Source organism: Eutrigla gurnardus (genome assembly GCF_963514095.1).
Source record: "Eutrigla gurnardus genome assembly, chromosome: 3".
Classification (NCBI taxonomy): Eukaryota; Metazoa; Chordata; class Actinopteri; order Perciformes; family Triglidae; genus Eutrigla; species Eutrigla gurnardus.
In genome coordinates this window covers 17606029-17632950 of record NC_139917.1, presented here as the reverse complement: position 1 = coordinate 17632950, position 26922 = coordinate 17606029, and the positions used below count along the sequence as shown (strand labels likewise).

General features: G+C 43.5%; 2 protein-coding genes across 2 annotated transcripts; one reads left to right on the top strand and one right to left on the bottom strand.

Moving 5' to 3' along the window:
* Positions 1–118: 118 nt before the first annotated feature.
* Positions 119–6539, top strand: r3hcc1l (R3H domain and coiled-coil containing 1-like). Its single transcript, XM_084005089.1, has 7 exons — positions 119–212; positions 596–1069; positions 2717–2904; positions 3894–3964; positions 4099–4194; positions 4323–4463; positions 5426–6539. Exons 2-7 carry the CDS (start codon positions 617–619, stop codon positions 5476–5478), a joined length of 1002 nt encoding a protein of 333 aa, XP_083861215.1. The 5' UTR covers positions 119–212; positions 596–616; the 3' UTR covers positions 5479–6539.
* A 3893-nt stretch (positions 6540–10432) lies between these two features.
* On the bottom strand, positions 10433–26573 carry LOC311010532 (lysyl oxidase homolog 4-like). Its single transcript, XM_084005061.1, has 15 exons — positions 26474–26573; positions 25350–25618; positions 24602–25254; positions 23805–24016; positions 18960–18998; positions 18628–18835; positions 17872–18052; positions 16399–16553; positions 16140–16307; positions 15478–15640; positions 15106–15349; positions 14149–14264; positions 13596–13732; positions 11553–11664; positions 10433–11460 (listed from the first exon to the last, which is right to left on the bottom strand). The coding sequence occupies exons 2-15, from the start codon at positions 25615–25617 to the stop codon at positions 11390–11392; spliced, it is 2727 nt and encodes a 908-aa protein (XP_083861187.1). The 5' UTR covers position 25618; positions 26474–26573; the 3' UTR covers positions 10433–11389.
* Between the last annotated feature and the right edge of the window lie 349 nt (positions 26574–26922).

The window sequence follows — 26922 nt, the reverse complement described above, 5'->3', positions numbered from 1 at the left end:
AAGTTACAGCACAATCAATTCCTGCCAGCGTAGAAATCCTGACCTATCAAGACATTGAATATTCTGTTGAAATGTAAACAAAGGTGTTCGCCATCCACACTGCTTCATCAGCAGCGGCAACAAGAACACGATCCCCCACAATGCGTTGCGTTGTCTTTCGCTTGCGTCACAGTAGTGCGACGGAAATCTGTAGCCAAACAAACCAAACACGGGTAAGCCGACATAGCTTTAATTGTTATACAAAATTCTCTTTAGGAATGTTTTTAAAATAGATAGATATACGTGGAAAAGCACATGACACAGTTTAAATGTATTTTGATATTAGTTTTATGTTTGTGTTCGTGTCCTCAATAAGCAAATATTACCTCAGCGAGTGGAAGTTGAGTTAGCTACATTGGTAAGCTAGCTAACGTTAGCTAACCGCAATGTCTTGGTTTACGCGTTTAGTGAAAATGTAAGACCACCACATTACATTAAGTCCTAAATGAGTTCAAGTAGTAAGAAGGAAATCTGTTGACGCTTAAGAAAGATGTATATTATATTAAAACGTATTTTACTGAATTGCCTTTTCCTGTTTTTTTCCTCTATGATCCAGATATTTTAACACAACTTTATAATGGAGTTGGAACAGACAAAAGAAGACAGTGCTCAGAACCAGCCAACACCCTCAGCTCCCTCTCAGTCAAATAAGCCAAGTCAGGTTCTGTACGTCCCCAAGCAGCGCCTCCCGGGCTCCAAAGACAAAGCTCAGACTCCGGGAGAAGCAAAACCGAGACCCAGGCCCCGCTACACGGACAAGGCTAGAAAAAATGCCAGGAACAAAAAGGACAAGGCTGGAGCAGGGGATAAGGGAGCACCTGATGGAGGTGAGCTACAGAACGGTGACCCTAATGTGAAAGAAGAGTGGCTAGAGGATGCAGATGTGCAGCTCAATGGGCAATCTGACTCCGCCGATGTGGAGGCTGAAACTTCACGGCTGGAAGCAGCAGCCCTTGAGGAGGGGGAGGAGAAGAGCTGGGACACCTTGTTCAATGATGATGGAGATTGTCTGGAACCGCTAGTTGAAGAGGTGAGTTTGGTCTGAGTGACAGAACCATATATATTCATAGATGTTCTCTAGCTATGGATAGAACCTCCCCCCAAATTTTCACATGTAATAATTTGCCGATTTATCTGTACACCTAGCTTAAATGTATGCAGTCTAGAACGTTCTTATAATACACTTATAATAAATGTCCCCTAGGCCCTCATTTATAAAGCTTGCGTACGCACAAAACGGGGCTGGAAACGTGCGTACGCCACTTTCCACGCAAATGTTGTGATCTATAAAAATCAAACTTGACGGGAAAGTGTGCGTACCCGTAAGCAAACTCTTGGGCATGCGTACCGGTACGCACATTCTGGAGACTGGAAGGGAATCAGCAGTAAACGTGAGAAGAACTATATACTTTTGATGACTCGCACACATTTAATTACACTCCATATCATAGATCTGCGTTATCATGATGAACTCCAGCAATGTTTTTGTCGCTTTTAATGAGTGATAGTTTTTTTCATGTTAACACCTTCTTTTAAAATCTGACTTGTATCTTAAATCAAAATCATTTTGAAATATTGAATCAGCGCTGTCACCGCAGGAGGAGGAGACGGCCCAAATGCATGTAATACAGTATACAATAAATACCTTCCATTAGATCACTGTAGAACACAGCGGGAATAACTTAATATTCTCCTTATTTATGTGCATATGTCATCAACGCACATACATACAGCCATTAAGCCATCGTATAATTGTTACACTTATCCTCGTTTTTAAACCACCAGAGCGCAGAGGAAATGCGCTATAATGAGTGGCACGCTCGTGCGCGCTCAGTCGTCGAGCGTGGAGAGCGCAAATGTATCGATGACCCCGAGCCACGGCCCCCAGCCCAACTGGAGGGGTATCAACAGGGCGCAAGAATCCGTGAGGATGTCATGCGTTTGTAATATAAGGAAGACAACAATCAATGTTCATTGTAAATGTATTATTTTATTAATCACAGTGCGCGTTTGCCGTAGCTCATCTGAAACGTTGTTGATGGCGGCAATTGTGTCTCGCTGAAGTTGCAGGACGGCATCAGTGAGCACCCGACCGCTTGATGTGCCATGCCTCCGGGGTGCACTGCTGCTTTGCGCCGGACCCGGACGCTGTGCCGAGGGCCCGTCACCGTCACCCTCCTCACATCACCCTCCTCACCGTCACCCTCCTCTACGCCACACGCTGCAGACTCTGGAAGGACAGAAACGATTTAACGTTTTGTTTTATATACAATAAAAGTTTCAAATCTGTTCACCCTTATCCCTCTGGTCTCAGTCGCGTCTGTGTCTCCCTCCTTTTTGGACACAATCCCCGTCAAAGTCACATCAAAATCAAACTTCCTCAAATACTCTAGCAATACATTAAATCGATGTTAGGAGCGGAAAGATGTCATTTACCTTCAGATCACCGTCCGCTCCATCCCACTGACACTTGTAGGTGATCCTGTGATTTATAAAGGGAACATTGGGTACAGCTTGCGTGCGCACAGTTTTATAAATCATATTTTTTTTTTGGCGTACGCAAACTTTTAGTAAGGATCCTACGCACAGTTTTATAAATGAGGGCCCTGGTCATTTCCCTCTTCTCCCACCTGTGCTCATCTGTTCTTATCTGTCCTCACTCTTCTTACCTCTCTAGCTGGCTTTGAAGGAAGGTAGAAAGAAGAAGTCAATCCAGGAGGCCAGGTTTGATTACTACAACATGGATGGGGATGACGATGATGATATCGACCTCACAGACGAAGAACTTGCTCACATTGTAGAGATCTACGAGTTCCCTGAAGGCTTTAAGACCGAGGACCTTCTCAAGTTATTTCAGTGCTACCAGTATGTATATTTCAAAACACCTGCTAGCCCGGCTAGTCCTTCCTGCATTTTGAGATCTACATTAGAATCCTTACTAAAGCAGTTTAATGAAATCTCATTAAATGTGCCATCACTGGTATATGTATTGCATTCGAGAGCCACAAGAATCTGAAGTAGCACTTAGGGGTGTTAAGACTGATCTATATATGGATTCGGTGGTTAACAATCCAATATCATGTTAAATGGGTATATCGGGGTTCCAGGCTAACTTTTCCACTGGTAATACTTGTGCTACCAACTTTCTCAGTTGCACCCTTTTTTGGTACAGTGAGTGGTGGAATGAAACAAAGTACTTTTACTCAAGTAAGTACAGTTTAAACATACTTGGACTTCATTTGAGTATGTCAAGCACTCATCATGCACTCACATGAATGCAACCACGTTAAAGTTTAACTTGCACACTTAAAATACAGAAATTGATCGCCTATGCAACTGTTTTAGCCACAGTCTCCAGTCCTGCATATGATATTGTCTTGACTCATATCAGTTATACAAGCAGAGGAATATGTTGTGATAAAAGAGAGTGGTTGCTGTGAATTTCCAATAAAGGGGATAATTGTGAATATTATTATAAAAATAACATAATGTTGATATTTTTAAGTACCGTGGTTCCAGTATGTTTTAATGACATTTTAAGACTTTTAAGCATATTTTGACAATGTCCGGATAATGTTGTGAATCACAAATATTTTGGCCAGGATCATTGTGATGTGAAATTTTTATATGGTTGAATGACTACCCCTGAATTTAATTGAAATTGTATAGTGGCAGATATCTACAAATATGGTGTTGTTAAATTGTTGAATCATATCGTATGGTATCGTTGAATTGATATATTGTACCATGATGAAACTTGTGATTTACACTCCTTGAATCAGTTTTATCTTCCTTTGGTTTTTGTTAGAGTTTCTGCACTGCTGTTGTGACTATTCACTCTCTGTGTTTTTCAGACAGAGAGGCTTTGACATCAAGTGGATTGATGACTCGCATGCCCTGGGCCTCTTCTCAAGTCCCATAGCAGGTAAGTGATATTGTGAGCTGTGAAAGGAAACCTGTTTGGATCTCTCTTTGAAATTATCTTATGTCTTTTCAGTTGTCTCTAAAAATATATAAAAAAACTTAAACCTGTGTAATTTTTTTATTTTTCATTTTCAGCTCGAGAAGCTTTAAGATCCAAACATGCCCTGCTGAAGTTGCGACCTCTCTCCAAATCCTCCTCTGCCACAAAGGCCATAGCTCGTAGCTGCTCAGGTACAATTACAACCATGTGCCTCTCCAGTTCTTTGTCAGTTTGTCTTCCGTAGCTTGCATATGTACACACTCATATTTATGTGTGCTAGTGTCTATCTCTCATTAATACTTTTTCTTCCCATCCTCAGACTACCTCCTGCCTGCTAAAGAGAGACCTCAGACGAGTGCAGCACTGGCTCGCCAGCTTGTGATCGGTGCCCTCGGTGTAAAAAGCAATGTGACGAAGGAGCAGCGCGAGGCAGAGCGGAAGAAGCTCCAGGACGCGAAAGGTGCATTATTATAGATGTCATCTAGGTCATGGTAATCTTTGAAAGCTTTATCATAGGAAGCTGGACTTGATCTCAGAGAGAGGCGAAACATCTTCACTTAAAAATGTTTCAATTCTGAAGAAGGATTTACCTAAAGCAAGTCTAGTTGCATTTTATAGAGATTTAAAAAAACAGATGTTATGTTTAGCTTATGAATACGTTTCTGTCTTCTTTTGAAGGCCTGTTCTCTCTACTAGTTCCCTAAACGTTTGGGAAATAGATCCTCATCTTGGGTGGGATGTCACTAATATGAATATTGGGTTTAATATCTGTTGATGTCAAGCAGATTATCAGTAAGAAAGAACACGTGTTTCCAGTCAACCTTCCCTGGACATATGAATATTAAAACCCTTAACAGTCCTTACCTGACTGTCCTAATCTTTGCATCACAGCTTACACCACAAGTGGGAGCTGTTTCTATACTTATCTGAATTAAATGGAAATCCATAGCAAGAGAAGTTGCTTTCCATCTACTGCTGTGCACATCACAACAGGTCTATAATCAGTACAGCAGCCATTTCCCTTCACAGATGGAACATAAGTATATAGGCACAGAAGACCACAAATGACTGTCCACTGAGGAGCCAGCCAGGAAGCCATGGCTTTGAGTAAAGAAAACTAAAAAAAGCTCCTTTGTTCTTAGCATGGGCACACTGCTGTGCTCATTATGCGAGATCCCAACACGCACAGTGAATGTTGGAGAAGTGCATCTTGTCCAGAACATTGTGTCCTTGGCATGGATGCCACGTTTGGTCGTGTTCGGAGTTTTCAGCTGGATCTCCAGTATATCTCAGCTCTTCACCCCCTGTATGTTGTGCAGACAGTGATACAAATTTAGCACAACAAATGACCGATGTCTTGTTTAGTTGAGGGCTTTCCCTGATTTGAAATGCTGAACTATGTCTCTGTTGTTTATCTTTCAGAACAAAAGCGCCTGGCAGCCAAACAGAGGGATGATGCTTGGGAGGGAAATTGACTGGACAGAAAACTACTGTTGTATATATATTTTTTTTAGATTGCTTTATTCAGCAGAGCCTAAAGTCTTGTCTGTTTCTTCTCTTGCTCTGTTTTTGTCAACGGGCCACTAGTGTTCTCTAGTGTTCTCTCCCCTTTATGTTCCTACGTTGTCCGTACTGTTGGCCAGAGCTAACCCAATCGGCTGCCTGGGTTTTCTTTTATGTTTCTTAACATTGTAACACAGTTTGTAGTGAAGCAATTTAATAGATTTAAGAACTTACATTTGTCTTTTTATGATTTAAAAAAAAAAAAATGTATTCAAAGGTGATCCAATTAAATCTTGCAAATACGATGGAAGCAAAGGCTTCTGATAAAGGTTTCTGTAATCAAGATGATACAATACATAACTATACTCTCTATGAAGATATTATTGGGATTTGACTCGGAGAGATTCAAATTATTAAACATTTCCTGAGAAGTCAAAAGTCTCCAAAATAGCTGCTGCTTTTGTTCTTTTCCAGTTCGATGTTCTGTCTGTTAATTCCTAAATGTGTACATATTTTGTAGGGGTGAGAATCACCAGAGGCCCAATGATACGATATTATCACGATGCTTAAGTCACAATACTTACTGCAATTTTAATCATTTTGCGATATCTTGAGTATTACCAAACATACTGCGATTTATTACCCATTTCAACTGCAAATTATGCAGTTTGTCAACGCCTGTTATATCTAATGAGAAATTGTTTTCACTTGATTCACTTCAATCATTTTTATTGCAGCAAAATTAACTGCCTTTAATTACAGAACATAGTCCAATCCTGCTGATGTTAACTCAGCATTATCTAGTGGAGTGAAAACGCAACCAAAAGTTTTAATCTGTATTTGTAATATTTATTATCACAATAGTATGCTGTAGCAATCCCCCATCCGAAGGATTTTGTGTTGCATGCTTGTCTGTACATGTTTAAAATGAGAGGAGGCTTTTTTCCAAGCAGAACTGCTGATAACGACACGGTTGTCATTCATTCCGAAGAACAAATGTTAAGAAATTTGTCTTCATCTCGCCGTTTAAAAATATCATATTGATGTATTTGAGAAGTCCTACCTCATCCATGCGTAATCTGTCCAAAACATGGTCTTTTAACAACCGACCTTTTACCTTTTCGACATTGTGCTAGTTTATTGAACACTGCATCCAGAACAGTGAGTAGTGTAGGGTCTTTAAGTGGCTGCACGGTGACCGATCTATGTTTAGTAAACTTGAATGAAATTAAGCAGATATTGTATTTTAGCTTCACATATTTAAATTTCTTAAGCTGAAGTATTTCCGTGAAATAAGTTGTTGGACAGTTCAACTCCAGTTTTGATGACATGTTTCTTCTCCAGTTGGAATATTAAACTATCTATGAGTAGAGAAAATTCTGAAAACGCACGAGTATATCGCTAAAACACAAACGACTGTAGATTAAAAAACGTCTTGTTGTCAGCCTCAACGTGCTGTTTTTCTTTGTCCTTTGAAAGTTGAGATTTCGGAGAAACAACATTTCCGAATTCAAAGTGGAGACCTGTGTGGAAGCTGGAGGCTTCCACCTGAGCCCATGTGACACTGCGCCCCCCTCGCTTCCTCAGCTTCCTTATTTTCCTGCTTGGAGAAAGAGCAGCTCGCTTGTTTTACTGCAAATAATGTCGACTTCAACGTTTCGCTACTCGCCACATATTGCTGGATACATAAATGTTAGAAAAGGTGACCCTTCTTGTTAAACATTTGTTTGAAATGAGCTCTGCCAGTCCTATATATCCATACATCAGTGCAGCCCATTGCTGCTCGAAGGATCGTTGGTTGAGGACGACTGAGATACAGTGCCACGTGGCTCATGGGGGGCTAATGAAAGTGCATCCTCAGAGGCTGCATTACATGTTGAGCATTTGTGCTCATTTATTTTTAAGTCAGTAGTTCACAATGAGAATGATAGGTGAACATTCACGCTATTCAAATACAAGCTCTGTCAGGTATTAGTCAGCTTTTAAGGTTCCCTTGTGTTTGTACAGCCAACAGATTTATATTGTTTGTTGTCAGCACATCGTACATACTCTTACATTGTTATGGTTGATGAAAATGCATTTGACAGCATGTGTTTTTAAGTGTGCGGACATAAATCCGAAATACTATTTTAACTAGGAGTTATTTAAAAACAAATAAGCTTTATATGTTATAGTTTTTAGTTATGCCTGCCATTATGTAATCATGTATGTCAACTTTTGCAAATCTGCGTAATGTGATGTAAAGGTAAATATGCCAAATAATAATAAAAAAAAGTTGTGATTCTTATCAGCCCAAGCATTATGTATTTGGTCCATTCTCATGAACACAATATCTCAGGAATATGTGATGGAACGTCTTCACATTTGGCACGAATTCCCACCTGGACTCAAGGATGGACTGATTGGATGTTGAACTCAAGAATTAAATATGTTAATTCTGACAATTTAAAAAAATATATCTTATAAGATAAAATGATGAAGTGATGACGTTTTGGACGGACAGAGATGGAACCTGCAGCTTGACTGGTCTGTGTCGGCAGTAATTCTAGTTATTTGCCTGGACAGAAGTGGACCTCCCTGCACTCTGTTGCTCTTGCAGCTGAGCTATTTTGGCCAACTTTTATGGAAATTTGCAGTCGCAATTATTTAACCAAGATGAATGCAAAGGTCATCTCTGCCTACATGCGGATAAAAAACAAGTACAAATCCAATTTGTATTTGCCTGACAAACTCTGTAACCTTTATGGCGTTTGTTAATAACATTTATTGTGAACAAAATCTTAAGCGCACTTTGAACTTGTGACTTCAGTGAATGCTTCATTCGGTGTCCATTTGCTGACCGGTAAGAAAATTGATTAGACAGGTGACATCTATGTGAAAATCATTACCTTTACACCATAAATTGAACGATTTAATGATTGAAAAACTAATGATGGAACATGAGAAGTTCAAGAAGCAACTTGAGGCAGAAAAATAAAAAGCTGAGAAGTTTAGAAGATAGAAGCAACGCCTCACTCAAAAATATCGGAGAAAAATGAATCGCAAACAAAACAATCCAAAAGAAGAGGCACTGCGCAACAGAAAAAACTAGTGGAGTCCTTGATAATAAGAGAAAAAGTGCAGAGGAGAGTACTAGCAACATCTAAGCTGATTTGCATAAAGAGTAGCCTACAATGTTGTCCTTTGGTGTGGCAGAATATCCTGTGGTGTGGCAAACAGCAAAGTAAGGAAAAAAGCATTTTGATGCACAAATACTTGAGAAAAGTGTTGAATAGTAGAAGGGAAAGATCATCACTATCCACACGTAAATATAGTTGTTTGTTCCATCAAGTTTGATACTAATTATAATGAATATAACCCAAACTTTTATGAAAAGTCACTATCTGTACAACTTTTAGTAGGAGAATGACATGATTGTCAATTTAAATTGATTACTATTGTGGAAATCAGGACAAACTGATAGCATGTGTTTTTTCTTTGTCTGACAATCCCTTTATTAAATATTATCATTACAAATAACGTCACACCAGGACAATTATTAGGACTACCACACAAAGGGTGGAAGCATGGTAGCTGCTCTTCACCATCGTCGTGTGAGATCTGAGCCCTGCCTATAATCTCGTGCTTTACTGCGGCTTCACGAGGAGGTGATGTACCGCAGAGCAGCCTGCCGGGTGCTCGGCACACAAGCATTAGATTAACTACACAAACACACACCACTACTGAGCAAGTGGCGCCCTAGACGTGCTGCGTTCGAAATGTGAAGCTCAGTCTAAATGAAGCAATAATCTAATGGTCCCACCACAACAAGGGCCTCTGGTGGTGGAATGGTGTGAGTCTCCCCGGCACGAAACGCTGTCAGCAAATTCATTACATCACCCTCCTCCATTCTTACAATAAATTCAACATGTGTTACTAATAGCAGCCAAACTAATTGATCACCACCTGAGCAATAGTGGCGAGGGTATTGTTATTATTGCATCTATCAGCATTAATCTTATACAAAGAGATGTGTTGTAGTCCAGATGATAATGCACTTAAAGGGAGACTGTGACAACTGGAGAGTCGACATTACACATTCATCCTCTAACAAATGAAAAGTTGAATTAATGAGCAATAAAACTCACTGTTTGAACTTTTTTTTTTTTTTAAACTTTGCTCGAACAACCCGAGACTACTTGGTCTTATGGTAGCTAATGTTAGCTCGCTGTAACTGTGGGTTGCTGTATAAAGGATTTGGTTTGCTGACTTTGTGACTTGTCTCCACTTGTGCTGCTATTTACAGAGTGTAGAGTGTAGTTTAGTATTTAGTAAACATTAAAATGAATGATAATAAAAAATAAAAAAAAACTAGAGATGAGAGACAGTTATATATAATCATCACCTTAAAGAAAACGATCCAGTAACAGCAAGTGCCACTTAACTAAAATGGCATTATTTAAAGCTTCTATCGCTTTCTTACTCATTTGATTTTCATTTGTTTTTAGTTTTAAATTAGGCTATAGAAAATTATATTCGACCCCAACTCATAAAAGGGTAAAAAGAAGACCAAAGGAAGTGACATATTTAAAGTATAGCCTATGTAATGTGACAATGGGCAGCTGTGAGTTTCCAGTGTATGTATTCATCAGTGGTAAATGAGGTTGGAAACAACCATAAAGTACGGGTTAGCTCAGGCTCCCTGGGAAAAGATGTTAAACCCAGTCATTGTTGAAGCTTCAATTTTTTTTTAACTGAAGGCTGAAGACATCATGCTGTTGTGACCCAACTATCAAACCTTGTCATTTATCTTTCGTATATAATCAGTAAGGGAATCTATTCTAGTTATATTCCCCAAATCCTCTGCAGAAACAGTAACATTAACTATTATCTTTGTTCTGCCTTAGCATTCTCTGCAGTCAAATAAAAATGCCTCAAATAACCAAAGTTTGTCAATCCCATGTTTATTCTTTCTCTACCATTACCAAGTACTGTTAAAAGGCACAATGCCGTGGTACAACCGCATCTCATCTGATGTTACTGATGTTCAACAGGTTAAAAAAAAAAAAAAAGAAAAAACAAGAAAATATTTGTCATAATAAAATTAACAATACAATACACAGCCACACGTTTCAACTCAAAAGTACATTAAAATTCTGCATAAATTAGAGACCTAAAGAACAATATTCCAGAGAGGTAATATAAAACTGTACATGACAATACATTTGCAATACATTACAATATTTATTCAAATAAGGCAAAATAGCACCATGAAATAATAATAATAATAATAATAAAAAAAATCTCATTCAAAGGAAAATCCACACAGTTGTGACAGTAAATACTGCATTAGTAATGTGAACAGAAAGCACAGGAAGCAGATACAGTTTAGTAGACAGTCTGTTAGCTGTGTTGATATAATAAGGACGACAGCATGGCGGACGACTGTAAAAGTAAAGGATGTGTTGTTCTCGTGTGCCTTTGTGTCATTACTTTCTGTGGTTAACTTTTGATCAAGGGAAGAACATTTGTTAAAACAATGTGTAACACTTGTGAACTACTCTATGTTTAATCATGGTGGCATGATGCCTGTGAAGGCCTACTTTGGTCTTTCTCTACTTTTTTGGTCTTTTCCTCTTCCAACATTTCTCCTTTGATCTCTCTGACTTTCAACAAGGAAACAGTCACTGCTGATGACAATCAGTCACAGTATCCTAATTAGTCATTTTCTTTTTTTGCATGAAGTCTCTCCCATACCATCCCAGTTTCCCACCCGCCTCCCTCTGACCCTCATCTCTCTGTTTACTGGCACGTCATTGTCATTCATGCTCCTTTCCCTGACATGTTGAGGTGTGGTGAGGTGTTGTAAAGTTGTTCTGTCCTTAAATCTGTGTGTTCCTTCATTCACAGGAGGTTGTTGGAGATCTGACGTTGGTGGTCAAACAAGTCCTCGGCCTCGGCGCTGTAAGCGTCACCTGATTAAAACAGACAGAGAAAGAGGGGTGGAATGCAGAGCAACCAACAGGGGGGCGTATTGAGATGTAAAACATGTATGTTCACACGGTACCTGCATGGCATCCGAACATGTAAACCCGCGTTCCGTCGTACTTGCACCGACAGCGCATCACGTTGTTCTGGAAATCAGACTCGGCCATGTCGAGGGAAGGGTTGACCTCCACCTGAACAAGACAGTAGGCTAGAGATGAGACACTGCAAGAACCAACCCAACCACTCGCACCAGCAGTTATAGCATCTTAGATGGGTACGCAGATGCATCGGTGGAAGTCTCCTTTAAGCATACTGTAATCTACTGGATTTAAATACACTCTTTAGACAAATACCACCTCTAATCTTATGTTATCTTATGTTAGGTTATGTGTGACACCATTTCTTGGCTGGAGTGAATGTTAGTGAAACTAACACTTGACTTCAGATGGTTAGGAAACAACCGGTCTTCCACAAGGCTGACTGAGAAGCCACAGGATTATTGTCCTCTCTTTTCTATATGGCTCATGATGTATAAATTAAGGGTTCCTGTGATGCATGACATCACTTTCCACCGTTATCTCCATGCAGTGGAAAACGGGGCCAGAGATGCGGATGACAGTTTTGGGTTTGGATTGAAGTAGCAGTCTATCATTAGCCTGTAGCAATGGTTTGGTTGCCATGGTTTGTTGTTTTCCACCCTGTCTGCCTGCCGTATATAAGAAAAGCACACAAATGAAGTTTCCTGACGCACACATCAAACAGATAACCTGACCACATATTCAACAAAGCGACCCAGTTTCATTTTTTTTTTGTGTGGCCCCAATTATATTCACAGGCAACATTTAACAAGTAAGATAGTCATGATTATGATTCTTTTTTTATAACTCTTGCTGCCAAATTTGGTGCAAAGAACTTCATATATTTTTTAATACCACACGCCGAGAGCAGCCAATGATTTCAGCACATATTTTACGGCCCCCGTGTAAAACCTCATATTTACTGGGTGGCAGCTGAGGCCCTTTTAAAAGCTCTTGTAATAACACGAAACAAAGGGCCCGCAGCCTGTTTTACAGAACAATGAAAGATCGTCGCTGTCATGTAAAAAAGACTGTGAGGTTGTGCAGCTGATTTTTAAATGACGGAGCAATGAGGAGCAATCAAGCTGAGGTGGCCGTGACTCATCGGTTTAAACGTCTGATCCTAAAAATGGCCGCCACTCTGTCATAGAGACACCCAGCTGTATGACAGACAGAGGGAGCATCCGCGCCCTCCCACTCACTTCTTACACAAAAATTATGAGCAGCTCGACTACTTGTTGAGCCACGATCCCGACCACAAAGTGCTGCCGGTTCACGTCGCCTTGGCAACAGTGGATCTTTGCTTCATGACACGCATGTGGTTTTTTTTTTATCTCTCGAGACGTGGCTCGTCACATGTGCAGACGGACCACTCCTGCACACGCAGTCCGCAACACGCAAGTCACACGTAAACATTTTGATTTGCAGTAAACACTCTGAAAATAATTAGAAACTGTAAACATCGTGATTTGGCTGCCACTAAGCTGCCGTGCAAAAAATAGAGCAAATGACAGAGAGGGAGGACAGATGAGTAGGTCACCACAGCAGATTGGATGTCTAGAAATCGGCGAGACGTGTAACAAATGCTTTCAAACGTAAAACTCTGTACAAATGCAAAGTGCTGACAGAGCTGCTGCACTGCCAACGGGCCCGCAGTCCTTTAAAGGGTGGCCCTAATAGCAGGTCTACTTTCTATATAAATCCAGACTAAATTCACTTTCCTTAAATACGCACACACCCTTAAAACTACATAGGCCCTACATACTGTACACCTGAATGGTACACCAGCCAAGAGCCGTTTAGTGCAAATTATAGTCTTTTATCGCAGCTTTTATCTTGTTTGCTCAGATGTAGAAACGCCAACTCTGCTGTTTTTACGCTCGATCTAACAGGTTGTGTAAGCTCCGAAAACGAGGTCATTTCACCATGAAGATAGGAAGGTAGATTTTTTTGCCCTGCATTTTTATTGGTCTAACAATTTCCCTTTAACTGCTGAGCAAAATTTAAGAAGATGTTGTTGGTTTGTATTAAAATCGCTTCCTCACCTGGAAGATGTATTCACCGGGACGTATGTCTGTAATGTCGATCCACTGGCAGTCAATATCATGGCGGTAGGTGTCCCAACAGCCGACCGAGATACCCTGCTGTCCCATGTTATAGCAGGCAAACCGCTTATGGATACCTGGTAGAACAAAAATAGAAGAAAAATACTGTTGGAAACACATGAGGGGAGATCAAAAAGTCAAGGCTATGATGTGTAAATCTTCTTCGTTGTCAGGCGCCGTGGATTTGGATTTCTACCACCAGGCTGAAATTATAACAAAACGATTTAAAAACAGGGCTTCTTTTAGGGACTTTAAAATGAATAGAAGGGATTCACGCTGCATAAAGCTGTCTGGACGCTGCAAAGCCAAGATCAATTGAGGCTTGGCCTCTGATCTTACAGCCTGCCACTGACTTTGAATGCTCATTATGGGATTTCAGCTTTGCACTGTTATGTGTTCTCGATTCTCTTCTTTGTGACGATTCTGCCCTCATTTTACCCAGATTTTCCCCCCACAAGAAGCAGATTTATGCAACATTAATCTGTGATCTCACCTTCTGGGCAGTAGGTGTCCTCCAGACAGAAGCTGGCCTTGTGACCTTCAGCCACCTTGGTCCCGTTGAACGTCAGCAGGTCATAGTGAGTGAACACCTCAATGCTGTGGTAGTGTCTGGAAATCAGGATCAGAATGACATCATTAAAGAAACAGAGAAAGATCTCCATTTAGTTTGCTTCTGTTTTTATTCACACCTACATCATCCTGTGAAAAAAAAAAAAAAAAACCCGCTGAGCTTAATTTGAAATAAAGCAGCCATAAATCCTGTTACGCTGGTGTGAAGGCGTCAAACAGACACGGGACACGCAGCGACCGTAAAAACACAAGTGGGCAGATAGATATCAGTTTGGTGTTACTCTTTCTCTCATTACAGAACCGGCTGTGCCGAAAGTCCAACCGTGTGTTTCCTGGTTGGGGAGGTAGTGATTGGGCTGCGGCTGGGAAAGACACCGAGCGGTGCGGCTCGTTTTGGGACACGGAACCACAACCGCTGAGATAAGAAGCCAGCCTGCGCCGTGCAGTCATGACTCTGACTGTAACAACCGGGTGACCAGTCAGGAGCATGCTTTTTGTAAACATCATTTTGGAGGATAAAAGATTGTGTTAAATAACAGACTTGTATATGCGTTCGTCTATTTATGGTCCACATCACAAAAAAACAAACTGCCATTTCATTCATCTAAAACATTTTTTGACCTCTGGGAGCAACAGAGTTGGTTCTAAAAGGCTTCTTTATATCTCCACTTCCTAATGATGCCCAGTCCTGTGGGGGAGGTTAAACAGCTTTTCCTTTCCAACCAAACCCCCGTAGCTGTCGAACTCACCACACAGTAAATGTGGCTGAAGGGAAGGTGTAAAATGAGCAGCTGTTGATTCAAATGAAAACCCGAAAGCTCCGAGGCTTGGAGCCAACATGAATGTCTGCTTTAGGTTACGGGGGCCCCCTCAGTCTCACCTGTGACACTGGTGCCACGTCCAGCTCTCTCTGGTGGCTCGGGGTCGGAAGTCAGCACGGCCCAAGTTCATGATACGGGAGGAGAAGCGCAGCAGGCGGCGGTGTCCATAGGGCCAGGTCATCCTGGCGGCAGAGGAGGATAAGCAGTTCTCCTCATTAGCGCAGGACAGCAGGTGGAGGGGTCGGTCCTCTAAGTAGGCCGTCTCCTGGACCAGCTGAGCGTCCAGGACGAGGTCCGGAGCAGCTGAGGGGGACCAAAGGGGGGTCAGAGTTTCATTCAGATGGAACAGATCATAGGAAACTACCAATACCTGACGCCTACATTACCCACAATGCAACTCAACTGCCAACATATGCTGGTTTTGGACTCACTTTCCACACATGTGACTCCTGCTGCCCTGCCGTCTCCTCCTCGGGGACAGTAGACGTTGGTGTTCCTGCGACACTGCTGGATGGACATCTCCGTGCCAGAGCAGTGAGTTCCACTCAGAACCACCTCGCTGGCGTCTGAAGAACCAGGCCAGTACCAAGTCTCCTGTGCAGAGAACCAAGAAGAGAACACATTCACACACACACACACACACGAAAGCATTAGATTGGTGCAGTCGCGTTAAACTCCGCTATAAACAACGAAACCCCATTTTTATGGGAACTATCAGTAGACATTATCACATTTTCCACTCTTTTTTCACATTTTTAAAACTGCCTGTTAAATGTTCCCAGCAGCCCCTCAAGACACACTCACACTGCCCTTTCCATGCACAGTTCTATTTCCAGTCTGTTTGCGCTGTGAATTTCTCCCAATTTCACTTCGCCTCACTTTCCCTCTTTTTTATTTTCAGTGTTGCTGGAAGTGGACGTCTGTGAAGCCTGTAATTACCTCAGGCTTCGGTAATAACACAGCGCAGATGCACAAACAGCGGGACGGAGAGAGCGAGAGAAGGAGAGCAGGGAATGTGGGAGAACACGGAATAAAAACTGAGAGACCAACGAGTGCAGACTGAAGCAGAAACTTGTCCTATTGTGTTGTTTACCTGATGAGCCGTTGACGCGAATCCCAAGCCAAGCTGTCGACAGACCGCCATGGCCTCGTTGATGCCCCAGTTCTCACTGCAGACGGAGCCCCAACGCTTCTGCCCTCTGACCTCCATCAGCACCTCCACACGGCCCTCTGACGGCTCTCTGCCTCCCGCCAGACGCACCTGAAGGTGATGGGAGCAGAAAAGGGTTTCTCCATTACTCTACTGTTAAACGCCTGTCTGTGTAGATGCCTGTATTTGCGGGTTTTCTCACCGTGGCCTGCACGCCGGTGTTGGGCACGTTGCAGCGGACCGCTACATCCTGGTTGTGCTTGCACGTGTAGAGCGGCACCGGTCTGTAGGTACACTCTGTAATGGACTTCTCCCTGCCTGTACACTGCACACTATTCATGTGGATGGGGCCCGTACCTACAGGGGAAGGTCGTGGGGACGAATGGTTCACGTGTGTCTTACAAAGCATAGGCCACATGCAAAAAGACAGGCACACACGTGCGCGCACGCACGCACGCATGCACACACACACAGAACCTGATGGCTCTGCAGCCATAGATGTCCACAGCGAGGGATTAAAAGCCCAGACATGACCGGGACCTCTGATGTGGCTCTGAAACCGAGCTTAGCCAGAGAACTGTTCTGTCTAAATTACCGTATACTCTGTGCTGCACGCTGCACACCAGAGCCACACTTTATAAACCGAAATAGACACCAAAATGGCAAAATGGAGGAAAAAAAAAATCTTTGAACCCATCTATGTTGGCGTAGGTGTGTGAGGCCCCAGGCTAAAGCCATATAATTTAGCTTTAAATAGACGATGATGTCATCGTTGACTCCGCTACCCACAAGCCTTCATCTCTTATGTGTTCACACAACGCTGGCGTGAGACGCTAAAAGCCACAGTGCTCCATTTTGACTTTTAACCGTGTTCATTATTCAGACGTGACTGCGCCATAGCACCTAGTTTAACAGAGCCCTTAAAGTAAGCACCCACATGAATTTCCATGAATTACTTCAATAAGTACAGTGCAGAGAAGGAAATGCACCCACCGTCACGGGACATGGTATGTGCTTTTTGGGCAGGGAGATAATGGGAGGAAATGAATGTGATTACTGCAGAGGTGTGGCGAGAAGAGAGAAAAAGGAGAATAAGTGAGTGTGTGAAAGTGGGGTCTTTTTCCGAGGAAGATGTGTAACTCGATTATTGCTGGACAATCAAGTGGCTACATTCTCGGGGCCACAACAAAAGCAGCGCCAAAGTAATCACAGTCTCTCTGGACGCTTTGGTCCCGCTCGGCGATGATTGCCTGACATCCTGGTTTCACATACAACAGGTTTATTTTGACAACAAAGGCCGTCGCTTTGACCGCAGGAACCGTGAAAAAAAGCGTGAATTGGTCATGGGTAGAGTTCCTCAACAATCAGCTTCTGCGATAGAAGTAGAAGTCAGGCTGTAAACATTTGGTCTGGGTTTATTTGTCCACTCGAGGCCCTGGTTGTTGGAGCGCTGCGCTTGGCAACAGACATTTAGACTCAGAAGTGTTTAGTCTAAAGGATCACCGAGCTCAATTGATCGTGCTCAGAGTCCGTGAAATCAGGAACTGCTTCAAAGTCACAACCGTCCAACACATAAGAGGTTCTGGCATTGGGACTTTTTGATCATTTTTTGAACAAGGAATTATCTGAAAGATGTACACTCCGTGCGTGGCCATGGCTATGTGTCCTATCTTACCCTGTCCCAGCTGAGCCTTGGTTAGCGCCTCTTTAGCCGTCCCAAAGCCCAGCTCTCTGCAGACCACGCTGGCTGCGGTGACGTCCCACAGGTGGTCGCACATGGTGCCCCACTTCCCCTCCTTCAGCACCTCAACACGGCCCTCCCCGAGCCGGGGCCCCGCCTTCAGACGCACAACCACCTGGAAGGAACAGGGAGAATTTTAGTGCAAAATGGAAATTGTATACTTTTTAATTGGATCTGGATGTTGAGACAGTTCTCATAAACTATAGCCTGATTATGATATTTGAGCTGTGATTCTGGCTAGACTAAAGACAAACGATCAACACTGTTTGAAGAAAAGAAGCTATAGTGAAATTAGAAAAAAATGATAATTATGAACACATAATGAGCACATAGACGATGTACTTAAATTGTGGCAGTGATGGACAGGTTATGACAGAGAAGGGACTGTAATTTCAAAAGGATGGTTCGTTGTATTTTATGATTTATGATTAAGATTTCTTGAACAAGGTATAAGGGTCCAAAGAGGGAGAAGGCCCAAACAATGTTACAGTATGGAATGTATGGATATAATATTAGAAGTCAGGATTGGTTTACCAATGAACATGTTTTTAATGCGACCTTCCAAGTTCCAGTTTTTCATCGATTAACACACTTAGTGCTATTGATCTTGAGATCTTGATCACAAGAAAACAAATAAGTGTATGCCATGCAATAAACTAAATTTGCTACACCTTCCAACTCCACACTTACCGGCGTTGCAGGTGGTGCAGGTGCTCTGCCGTAGCGTGTGAACTGGGATCCAGGGACACAGCGGACCACAGCGTGCATGCCGTCGCGGCACGGGACATCACTCCTGGGGATGGACAGCTGGGCCTGGCACTTTGCCAGAGAGACCTCTGAGCCCTGACACTGGACCTTCTCCACCCAGTAGCCCTTCTTGCTGATCTGCGTCCTCAGTCTGGACGGGGAAAGAAGTGAAGGAGGCAGGGGAAGACATGGATTTGTGATTTGTCACATTACTAATCATCATTGAAACACAGGATACAAAGTTCTATCCTTCAAAAAGCAGATGTTGATTTTACCTGGAGGATGGATCGGCTATCTTGGCGTCCCACTGTTTCCTAAAAGCAAGAGAACATGGCATCTTTACATCCAGTAGACTAAACAACCTGCTGCCCACACCCTCCCTGTGGCCAATCACATCTCTCCTCCTCAATCATCCTTCCCTCTGCTCCTTTACATCTTCTATTCTGTCTATCAAGCCTCCGATAAACAAACGGAAAGCTAGGAAGGAGACACAACATGCTGTGAAGGGCGTGTGTGTCTTTGGATAAGCATAGCCCTTGTGTAAGTGACAGGGAGGGAAAGATTTAGAATAACGGATCACATAACATCCTGCTTTCTTCTTTTCTTTGCTCTCAAACCACCACCTTCTTTTCAGGACTTTTTCCAGCTTCCATTTCTACATTCATGGGTATTTCTGTGTCAGCGCGTGTCTTTATGTCTACAGTGGACGTCTGGTCTGGGGCATCCATGTGGGAAAAAAAACTAAAAATATGAATAAGCCACTATACATTAATCCCCTTCGACAAGCCTTATTGAGGTCTGCCAACTCCAACAGGGGTTTGTAAACGGTGTCTTGCTTCAAGGATATTAGTATACCTAAAACTAGAGTAAAATTTGAAAGGGAAACATTGTACACACACACACACGCACACACACGCACACACACGCACACACACGCACGCACACGCACGCACACGCACGCACACGCACGCACACGCACGCACACACACGCACACACACGCACACACACACACTAACACTATGCTGAAACCTAAAAAAGAGTCAAGAAAAAAAGAGAGAGAGTTCAATAAAAAGAATGATTCACAAACCAGGCAGCGTCTGGGAGCACACACACACACACACACACACACAAGCGCGTGCGCGCACACACACACACACACACACTTGACCACTTGCATCAACCAGTGTGACCACAGACAGGTGCAGTGTGACTGACGCCCTTCATGAATGTGCCTGAGTCACAACACCAAGTATAGACAGGAGGAGAGTTTTACAGTACAGCCAGATTCATGAAGCAATTAAATATTTGGCCATGTTTCCTCTCGAGGAGAACCCCAGTATCTTTGTAACCCACAGGTTATTATGCACGGTACCAATAGTAGATGAGAAACAGGGCCTATAGGGAAACGCACCAGGCAAACTATTCTTGTTATCTTAAGAAGAGGATGGATCTAGAAGTGTAGATTTCTCCTTATGTTGATGAGAAATGACTCATCGTTTGTTTTTATCTATCTGCTAGTGTGTGTCTGCACAGTTTAATATGTTTCACAAGTTGGTAAAACAAAATGAGAGAGGCAGGCGGTAAGGGGGGTGTTTGCTCATGGTTTAGAGGAGGGGGAGGGGGGTACTACCCATATAATTGCCTGCTCTGCTTGGCAGCGTCTGCTGTGCGGTCGAGCAGTAGCATGTTGGTTCACACACACCAGACATGGAAATATGCACGTACATATCAACTTTCCCTGTCATTGCCTCTGTAAAAACAAAGCTCTTTAAAACCCCAGTGGATCGTTACTCAACGTTACGACTGCATGCTGGGAAGTGAGCAGCGAGTGATGTAAGCCTCTGTGAACTGTGCAACTTTTATGAGCATCGCCTGACTTTACAAGACGAGGACAAGCTCGTCCTTTTGGTTTTCACTCAGACACTGACAGTTGTCCTGCTGAGAACTAAAAGCACAGTGGAAGCCGCTCTCAGGTGGAGTTGAGGCTCTTCCCCTCTCTTATAGAAGGAGATTTAAAGGAAGGACAGTGAACCAGCATCAAGCACAACAAACAGGTTGTGGCCGCAGCACTTCTGAACCATTTAAACCTGGAGAAGACGTTCTGACTTCTCAGGATCTACAGCTTAATACCAGGTGTTTTTTTCTTATGCAACACTACCATAAGCCACACTGGAGAGGGGATGTGACTGTCAAGAAAGCATAGATAACCTAAATGCATGAATGCAAAGCTGCCCGACTGGAACAATCAGCTCAGCAGTTTGGCACACTGGCTCCACAGCGGCCTCTCAATGGCCCCGTCGACCTCCGTGGAACTCGAAGGGGTCATAATGATGTACTTTCCATGAAATGTTTTTTGCATAATTGCCACAAAGGCATAAAAAGTTGTTGTTTTTTAAAGCCGTAACTGAGGGAGAAGGAGCAAGGGGTTAAATTAAATTAGAAGCACTGTCGACCTCAAAGAGTGTAGATGGGATAAAACAAGGGAGCTGGAAAATGACTTTAGCATTCGCCTTTTGTAAGCACAGCAAAGTGGGGGAGTATTTAAGCAGCTGTAAAAATGTGCTGTGCAACTTAAAAGGCAGAGACAAAGGCAGTCACACCAAAAAAACAACCACATGGCCAGAGAGGGAAGTGCTGACACAGCAAAGGGTGTGCAGCAGGTTCAGGCAAGAGAATATTTGACTGGATGTCTCAGACCATAATTACAGCTGATCCAGTGGACACAAACCCCATAGAAGAACAGGCGTGGACCACCGCCAGCACAGTGGGTAGAACTGGGAAGATGGGATATAACTCTTGTCATGCATTGATGTATATAAACAGACAGAGTTCACAGCCAAGCTAGGGGCCCTGTGAGGCTGGACATTAGCACAGCAGTTCTTTGAGACTTTTCACAGGCATCTAAACCAAAGTGCTGGACAAATTGATTTTTTTGACCTGCTGACTGCACTATATGAAAAGATATGGGATTATTAAAGTTATCCAGAGGCTTACAGGATTGTCTGTCGTGAATTATACATTGATTTATTCTATAGTTGTCGAGACATTTCACTCCAAAACAGAAATGTCAAGGCTGGCTCTCCTTCCAAGAATATATCCATCTGGACCAAAGTGGTGGGCAACCATGTTGCTAGCATAGTAAAAAAGTTGCTATTGTGGCTAAGTGGATAAAATAAGTAATTATGAATCCCACTGCTTTTTTTTTTTTTGGCAAGACCCGCCCTAGGTAGCTGGTTAAAGTGAGTAGTTGGAGTCGAGATAGATCATTGGTTGGCGGACAGAACCAGAAAAAAACGTATTAGCACAACAATGGCGCTGAATGATTGCCGGGCCAATCCAAGTGGTCAAATGCTGCGCAGGGCGGGTCATACCAAGAAAAGCAGTGGGATTCGTAACAATGTGAAAACGTCAAAAAAGGACAAAGGACATAAAAACATAAATCCGCTACAAAACATGTGGACACATTGTGGCACAACACGCCAGCGATCCACTCTGCTGCGTCGGCCCATCTCAGATGTTTACTGCTGCGTCGTCTCCCACGTAGCTGGGCGGAGGCCGACCAAACACAAACAACATTCTCTGGTCTGGTCCAGCTGTACACAAGGTGCTGGTTGGCTTCTTGGAACATAAATATGATGTTTCTCCAGACACTGAGATGTGTTGTTGTCCACATTAGCATTCAATTTAGAAAGTTAGCATGGTGGGAAAAAAACACCATTTTGGACTTCAAAGTTGAAGTTCAAGTGGAATTCTGGGAGCTTTTCTCATCTCTCTGGAGAAGCCCGTAAGAGATAAGACACTATGGGAGACAGATTTTCATTGCCAGGCTGCGGCTCTGGTGGTGAACAGGGCAGCTGCGGAGAAGCAGCCTGTTTCCTGCCACCGAGCAGAGCTGAGCAGGACACAAGGGGTAATTATTGGCGACATGGAGAGACAGATGGTGGAGGGCAGGCAAGCGGTCAGCACACTCGCCCTGTTAGCGGAGCCGTAAAAAGACCTCTGCGGGCAGACAGAAGCACACAGAGGCTTGTGTTTGCGTGTACACAAGCGTGTTTGCGTATATATTTGCACGCGCACGTGGATTTTTTGGACACGGTTTATGTAAGGTCTTGTAAGACGCTGTGAGGCGAGGGTGGAGGCGAGGATGTATTAGCATGTGTGTGTTTTTGTGAGGTATTTTTCTTCTTCTATGGTATGTGTGTGGAAGGGCTTTGAAGGTTTGTGTCGATGCTAACGCAGGTATTTATGGCTAAAGTTAGACGGATGAGAGGGACACAGATTTAGCAAAACAACCTGACATTGAGCAAATTATTTGTGTTTCGATGGACAATAAAAGAGTTATGTGTTGACAACATACAACAAATAAAGCTGAAGTCCTGTTTCTATACTTTACCTCTGTATGAGCCTTTGTAACTACAACTTTTTTCTGTTGGGCATTTTGGAAGCCGAAACAAAACAATATCATCACCATTGCAGTTGCCTATTTTAACATGGAGCAGACACGGTGCAGCATTATGATTCATTTGGACTTAAAGTTAGCTGTGTCTGTCTGTTGAGTGGGTAATGTTGTTTGTTTTCTAGAGCCAATTATATTGACAGAGACAGAGAGATCAAAATACCTCTTATGTTGAATAGAAGTGAGCCCACAGACTTAAAGACATGGCATTTTCACTTAATTATTTGGGATTAGAAACCATGTAGGGGAGGTTTCATTTAAAGATGATAATCGTGTGATCTGGATCTGACATTAATTACATATTCTCTTGGACTATTTAAAGTACTGTGTAGAGGCCCACTCAGCCAATGCGGCAGACAGACCTGGCTGGGCTAATGCCACAGTCGACATGTCATGCCAAGTGTGGTTGTGCTAATGACAGCAACTGTGGTTAACCTCTACTACAGGGGGGTGGAACAGCAACCCAGCCATGGGGCAGCCTAATTCAGCCCGCTGCACTTTTCCATCCTTTTAATAACCACTCACACACACACTCACACTCACACACACACACACACACACACACACACACACACACACACACACACACACACACACACACACACACACACACACACACTTTTTTTCTGTCCGACACGGCAATGTCCATACTCACACACTCACCTGTAAGCATTTTGGTCAAACGCTTCTGCAGCAGGAAATCCTAACATGCCACAGACGACACGGCTGCTGCTCATGTCCCAGCCCCGGCTGCACACATGACGCCACCTCCCAGCATGCTTCACTTCCAGCACTCCTTCGGTCACCAGGCCGCCGTGGTTGCCGGACAGCACAGGCCGGAGACGAGCCTCCTCCAAATGAACCCTATCAGATCCCTGCAACATTTTTCATGAAGATTAATAATTGAGTACGGCTTTATCCTAAATGAAGACTGCGGTGGGATAGAAAGGGATCATGACTTTGTCTTGGCGAAAAAAAAACACGTTGTTTAACTGAATATCCATCGACAGCATGCACTCGAGAGAGAATAACATGATAGGATGACATACTACGTCTCTAATCATCACACTCTCTAATCAGGCGGCAGGAAGGAAGGTGAAAAGACAACAGTGATTGTTTAATGTGTCGGGATGTCTTCATGGTGATTACAAAGTGGTAAAGAAGGTGTAAACTCTGCAAGTTGAAAAGGGATAAAGATAAACACAAGTGATAAATCGCTCGTAATTTCCTGGGGAATGAGTTTCTTGCACGTTTGAAGAGAGGGGCTGTTGAGCTTCTTGTGGTCGTGACTTAAACTATAGGCTGCATAAGCGCTGGATCTGGTTTTTAGGTTTGTCTCTAATTATACATGTCCGCTGGCCTGTGGCTCCACAAATGACATTAATCTATGGGAGTCTGAATAAAGCTAGATTGGCCTGTAATAGAGGTTGAGCGTGCCCATGACTGCCTGTTTTTTTTACCTGTGTGATGTACCCATCAGTCTCTGGTCCCACGTCTGGATAAACGGGCCCTGGTTCGACGTGGTTCCCACTGTGCTGCCTGTCACTCCTCCGCTCAGACTGCAGCTGGGACTGGGGCTGGGACTGCCTGTTCACCTGTCCCTCTGCCTCTCGTCTCACGGCCTGTGGACCGTTTCTCGCCATCTCCTGTCTCTGCCTGTAGGCTCCGCCGCTTGCCAGACGTGAAGGTAGCTGGTGCCCTTGTGGCAGAGATGGACTCGCCTGTGTGCTTGCTCTGGAGCTGCCTCGATTCCGTCGCAAGATCTGGATCTCGTGGCCGTTTTCCTGAGGCGAGATGAGGCTGCGACGGGAAGAAGTTGGGTTGCGATGGAGGGCGATCTCGTGGCCTCTGGAAGAAGACGAAGAGATGCTGGCTGGAGGGGGCGCAGACTGCGGCAGCTGTGGTGGTGGGTTTCTCTGTCGTGGCGGGCGCCTGGAGGATGGAGGGGCCTCCTGCACAGAGACAGTGGGGGAGCCAGGTCTCCTTTCTGGGCTGCAAATGACCCCCAGGTCCTCAGCGTGGGTGCAGTCATTGATTCCCCAACCATTGGAGCGACAGTCTGCAATAGAGGCCTCTGTGCCCATGCATCGCACATTGTCTAACCAGATCAAACCTAACAGCAAAACAGGACAATATGTTATTGGATCAAAAGAAATAAAAACATTTGCAGTAAGGTGTTCAGAAGTAAGCGCCGTTGGCTGGTCATACCTTGTCCCTCGCCAAACTTGGCACTGTGCGCCCACGTCAAGCCGCGTTGAAAGCCCAGCTGCTTGCAAAGCACGTTGGCGAGGTTGAGATCCACTTCGTCATCACACACTGTGCCCCACGCGCCATTGTAGAAGACCTCCACCCGACCCTCGTTGGGTTTGCGCTGGCCTGCACCTGCCAGCCGCACACGGACCTCCTGGGCAGAAAGCGGAGGGGTGTGGAGGAGGAGCAGGAGGAGCAGTGTGGACAAGGAGCCAAGGCACAGCATCCTGGAGGGGGAAACAAGTCAAATTGGGAAATCGGTGTAGCATTAGGTAAATGAGAAACAGTAGCAGTACAGAAAGCCGAGACAACACATGGAAAACAGGAGCCCCTAAATATAAACGCACATGTTACCACAAAAATCACACAAAGCCATGAAAGTCACATTCCACACGATGTCAAAACATATAATTTGAAACGTCTCTTCTAACCCTAATGGGACATTCCACAGTAAAATGAAAGATTGAGAGATGTTTTTAAATAATCATAGTCACAGTGAGAATGTGGCCCTCAGTCTGAACCAGTCCGGGCAAAGGGAGTAATAACCAAAGCTAAAAGTGGCCTCGCCGTCCAGCCAACGGAAATGTTGGCTTTCCACAAACCCTCAAGCTTAGCTGCACGCATTTAGCCAACAGACATAAAGCAAATAAACACCGTCATAAAAATGTTCTCACACATAAATAAAGCAGGAGGTCATGTCTGCAGAGACGTTTTTGGGTAATGAGCAATGATTAACTCATCCTTTGACCACCCCTGAAAGCTTTTCTCCTCATAGAGGAGAAGAAACTGGAGAGATAAGGCGAGAAGAGAGCAGATCTGGAGGTGGAGAGAGACGCCTTATAGTCAATTCATCCTCCCAGGCCTCAGTCAAATTCTGCTTTCCAGTGCACATAAGTATGTGCTTGAAAGTCAGACTTGTGAGGGCTGAAATACGGTTGTTAAAGGGGAGATGGGGGTGAATGAGTTCAGGCAGCTGCAGGGAGGACATCTTGAATAAAAGAAGAAAAATAGACAATAGAGACAGCATGTGAGGTAAAAGTTAAAGTAAAAGTGGAGAGAGAGAAAAACAAAGCTGAACTCACCTATCAGCCTAGCTCAGCCTGGAGTCACGAGGAGAAAGAAGGGAGAGAGCACCGGAGGAAAAGAAGGCAGTGAGTTTGGTCCTGCTGTCTCTCTATTCTCCTCTTCTCCCTCCCTCTTTCTTTTTTGTCACTCCCTCAGATCTGCTACTTCATCCATCCCTCCCATTTCATTTTTATTCTGGCATCTTTTTAAAAAAAATCCTTTTCAATGGGTCACATTTGTCTTTTCCATCACCGTCCATCATAACGACCATGAAAGGAAATCAATGAAAACACAAAGTAAAGACAATCCAAAACATGATAAACGTATTCGAAGTGTGTTGCTACTCGGAAGCAGGTATTTCAAATCAAACCAACCTCTTTCTGAATGTCACATGGTGAGGATACGCATGAGCTCAACATATAAAAGAGCACGATTTTTGTAAGGATTTTTCTTCTTCATATCCCAC

Bases quoted from the DNA above. Each gene is read 5' to 3' on its own strand.
- r3hcc1l (XM_084005089.1), top strand. From the start codon at position 617: ATGGAGTTGGAACAGACAAAAGAAGACAGTGCTCAGAACCAGCCAACA. The intron at 3,965-4,098 runs GTAAGTGATATT...TTTCATTTTCAG, and splicing joins CTTCTCAAGTCCCATAGCAG to CTCGAGAAGCTTTAAGATCC. The intron at 4,195-4,322 runs GTACAATTACAA...TCCCATCCTCAG, and splicing joins CATAGCTCGTAGCTGCTCAG to ACTACCTCCTGCCTGCTAAA.
- LOC311010532 (XM_084005061.1), bottom strand. From the start codon at position 25,617: ATGCTGTGCCTTGGCTCCTTGTCCACACTGCTCCTCCTGCTCCTCCTC. The intron at 24,017-24,601 runs GTAAAAAAAACA...AAAATGTTGCAG, and splicing joins CTGATGGGTACATCACACAG to GGATCTGATAGGGTTCATTT. The intron at 11,461-11,552 runs GTACCGTGTGAA...TGTTTTAATCAG, and splicing joins CATGTTCGGATGCCATGCAG to GTGACGCTTACAGCGCCGAG.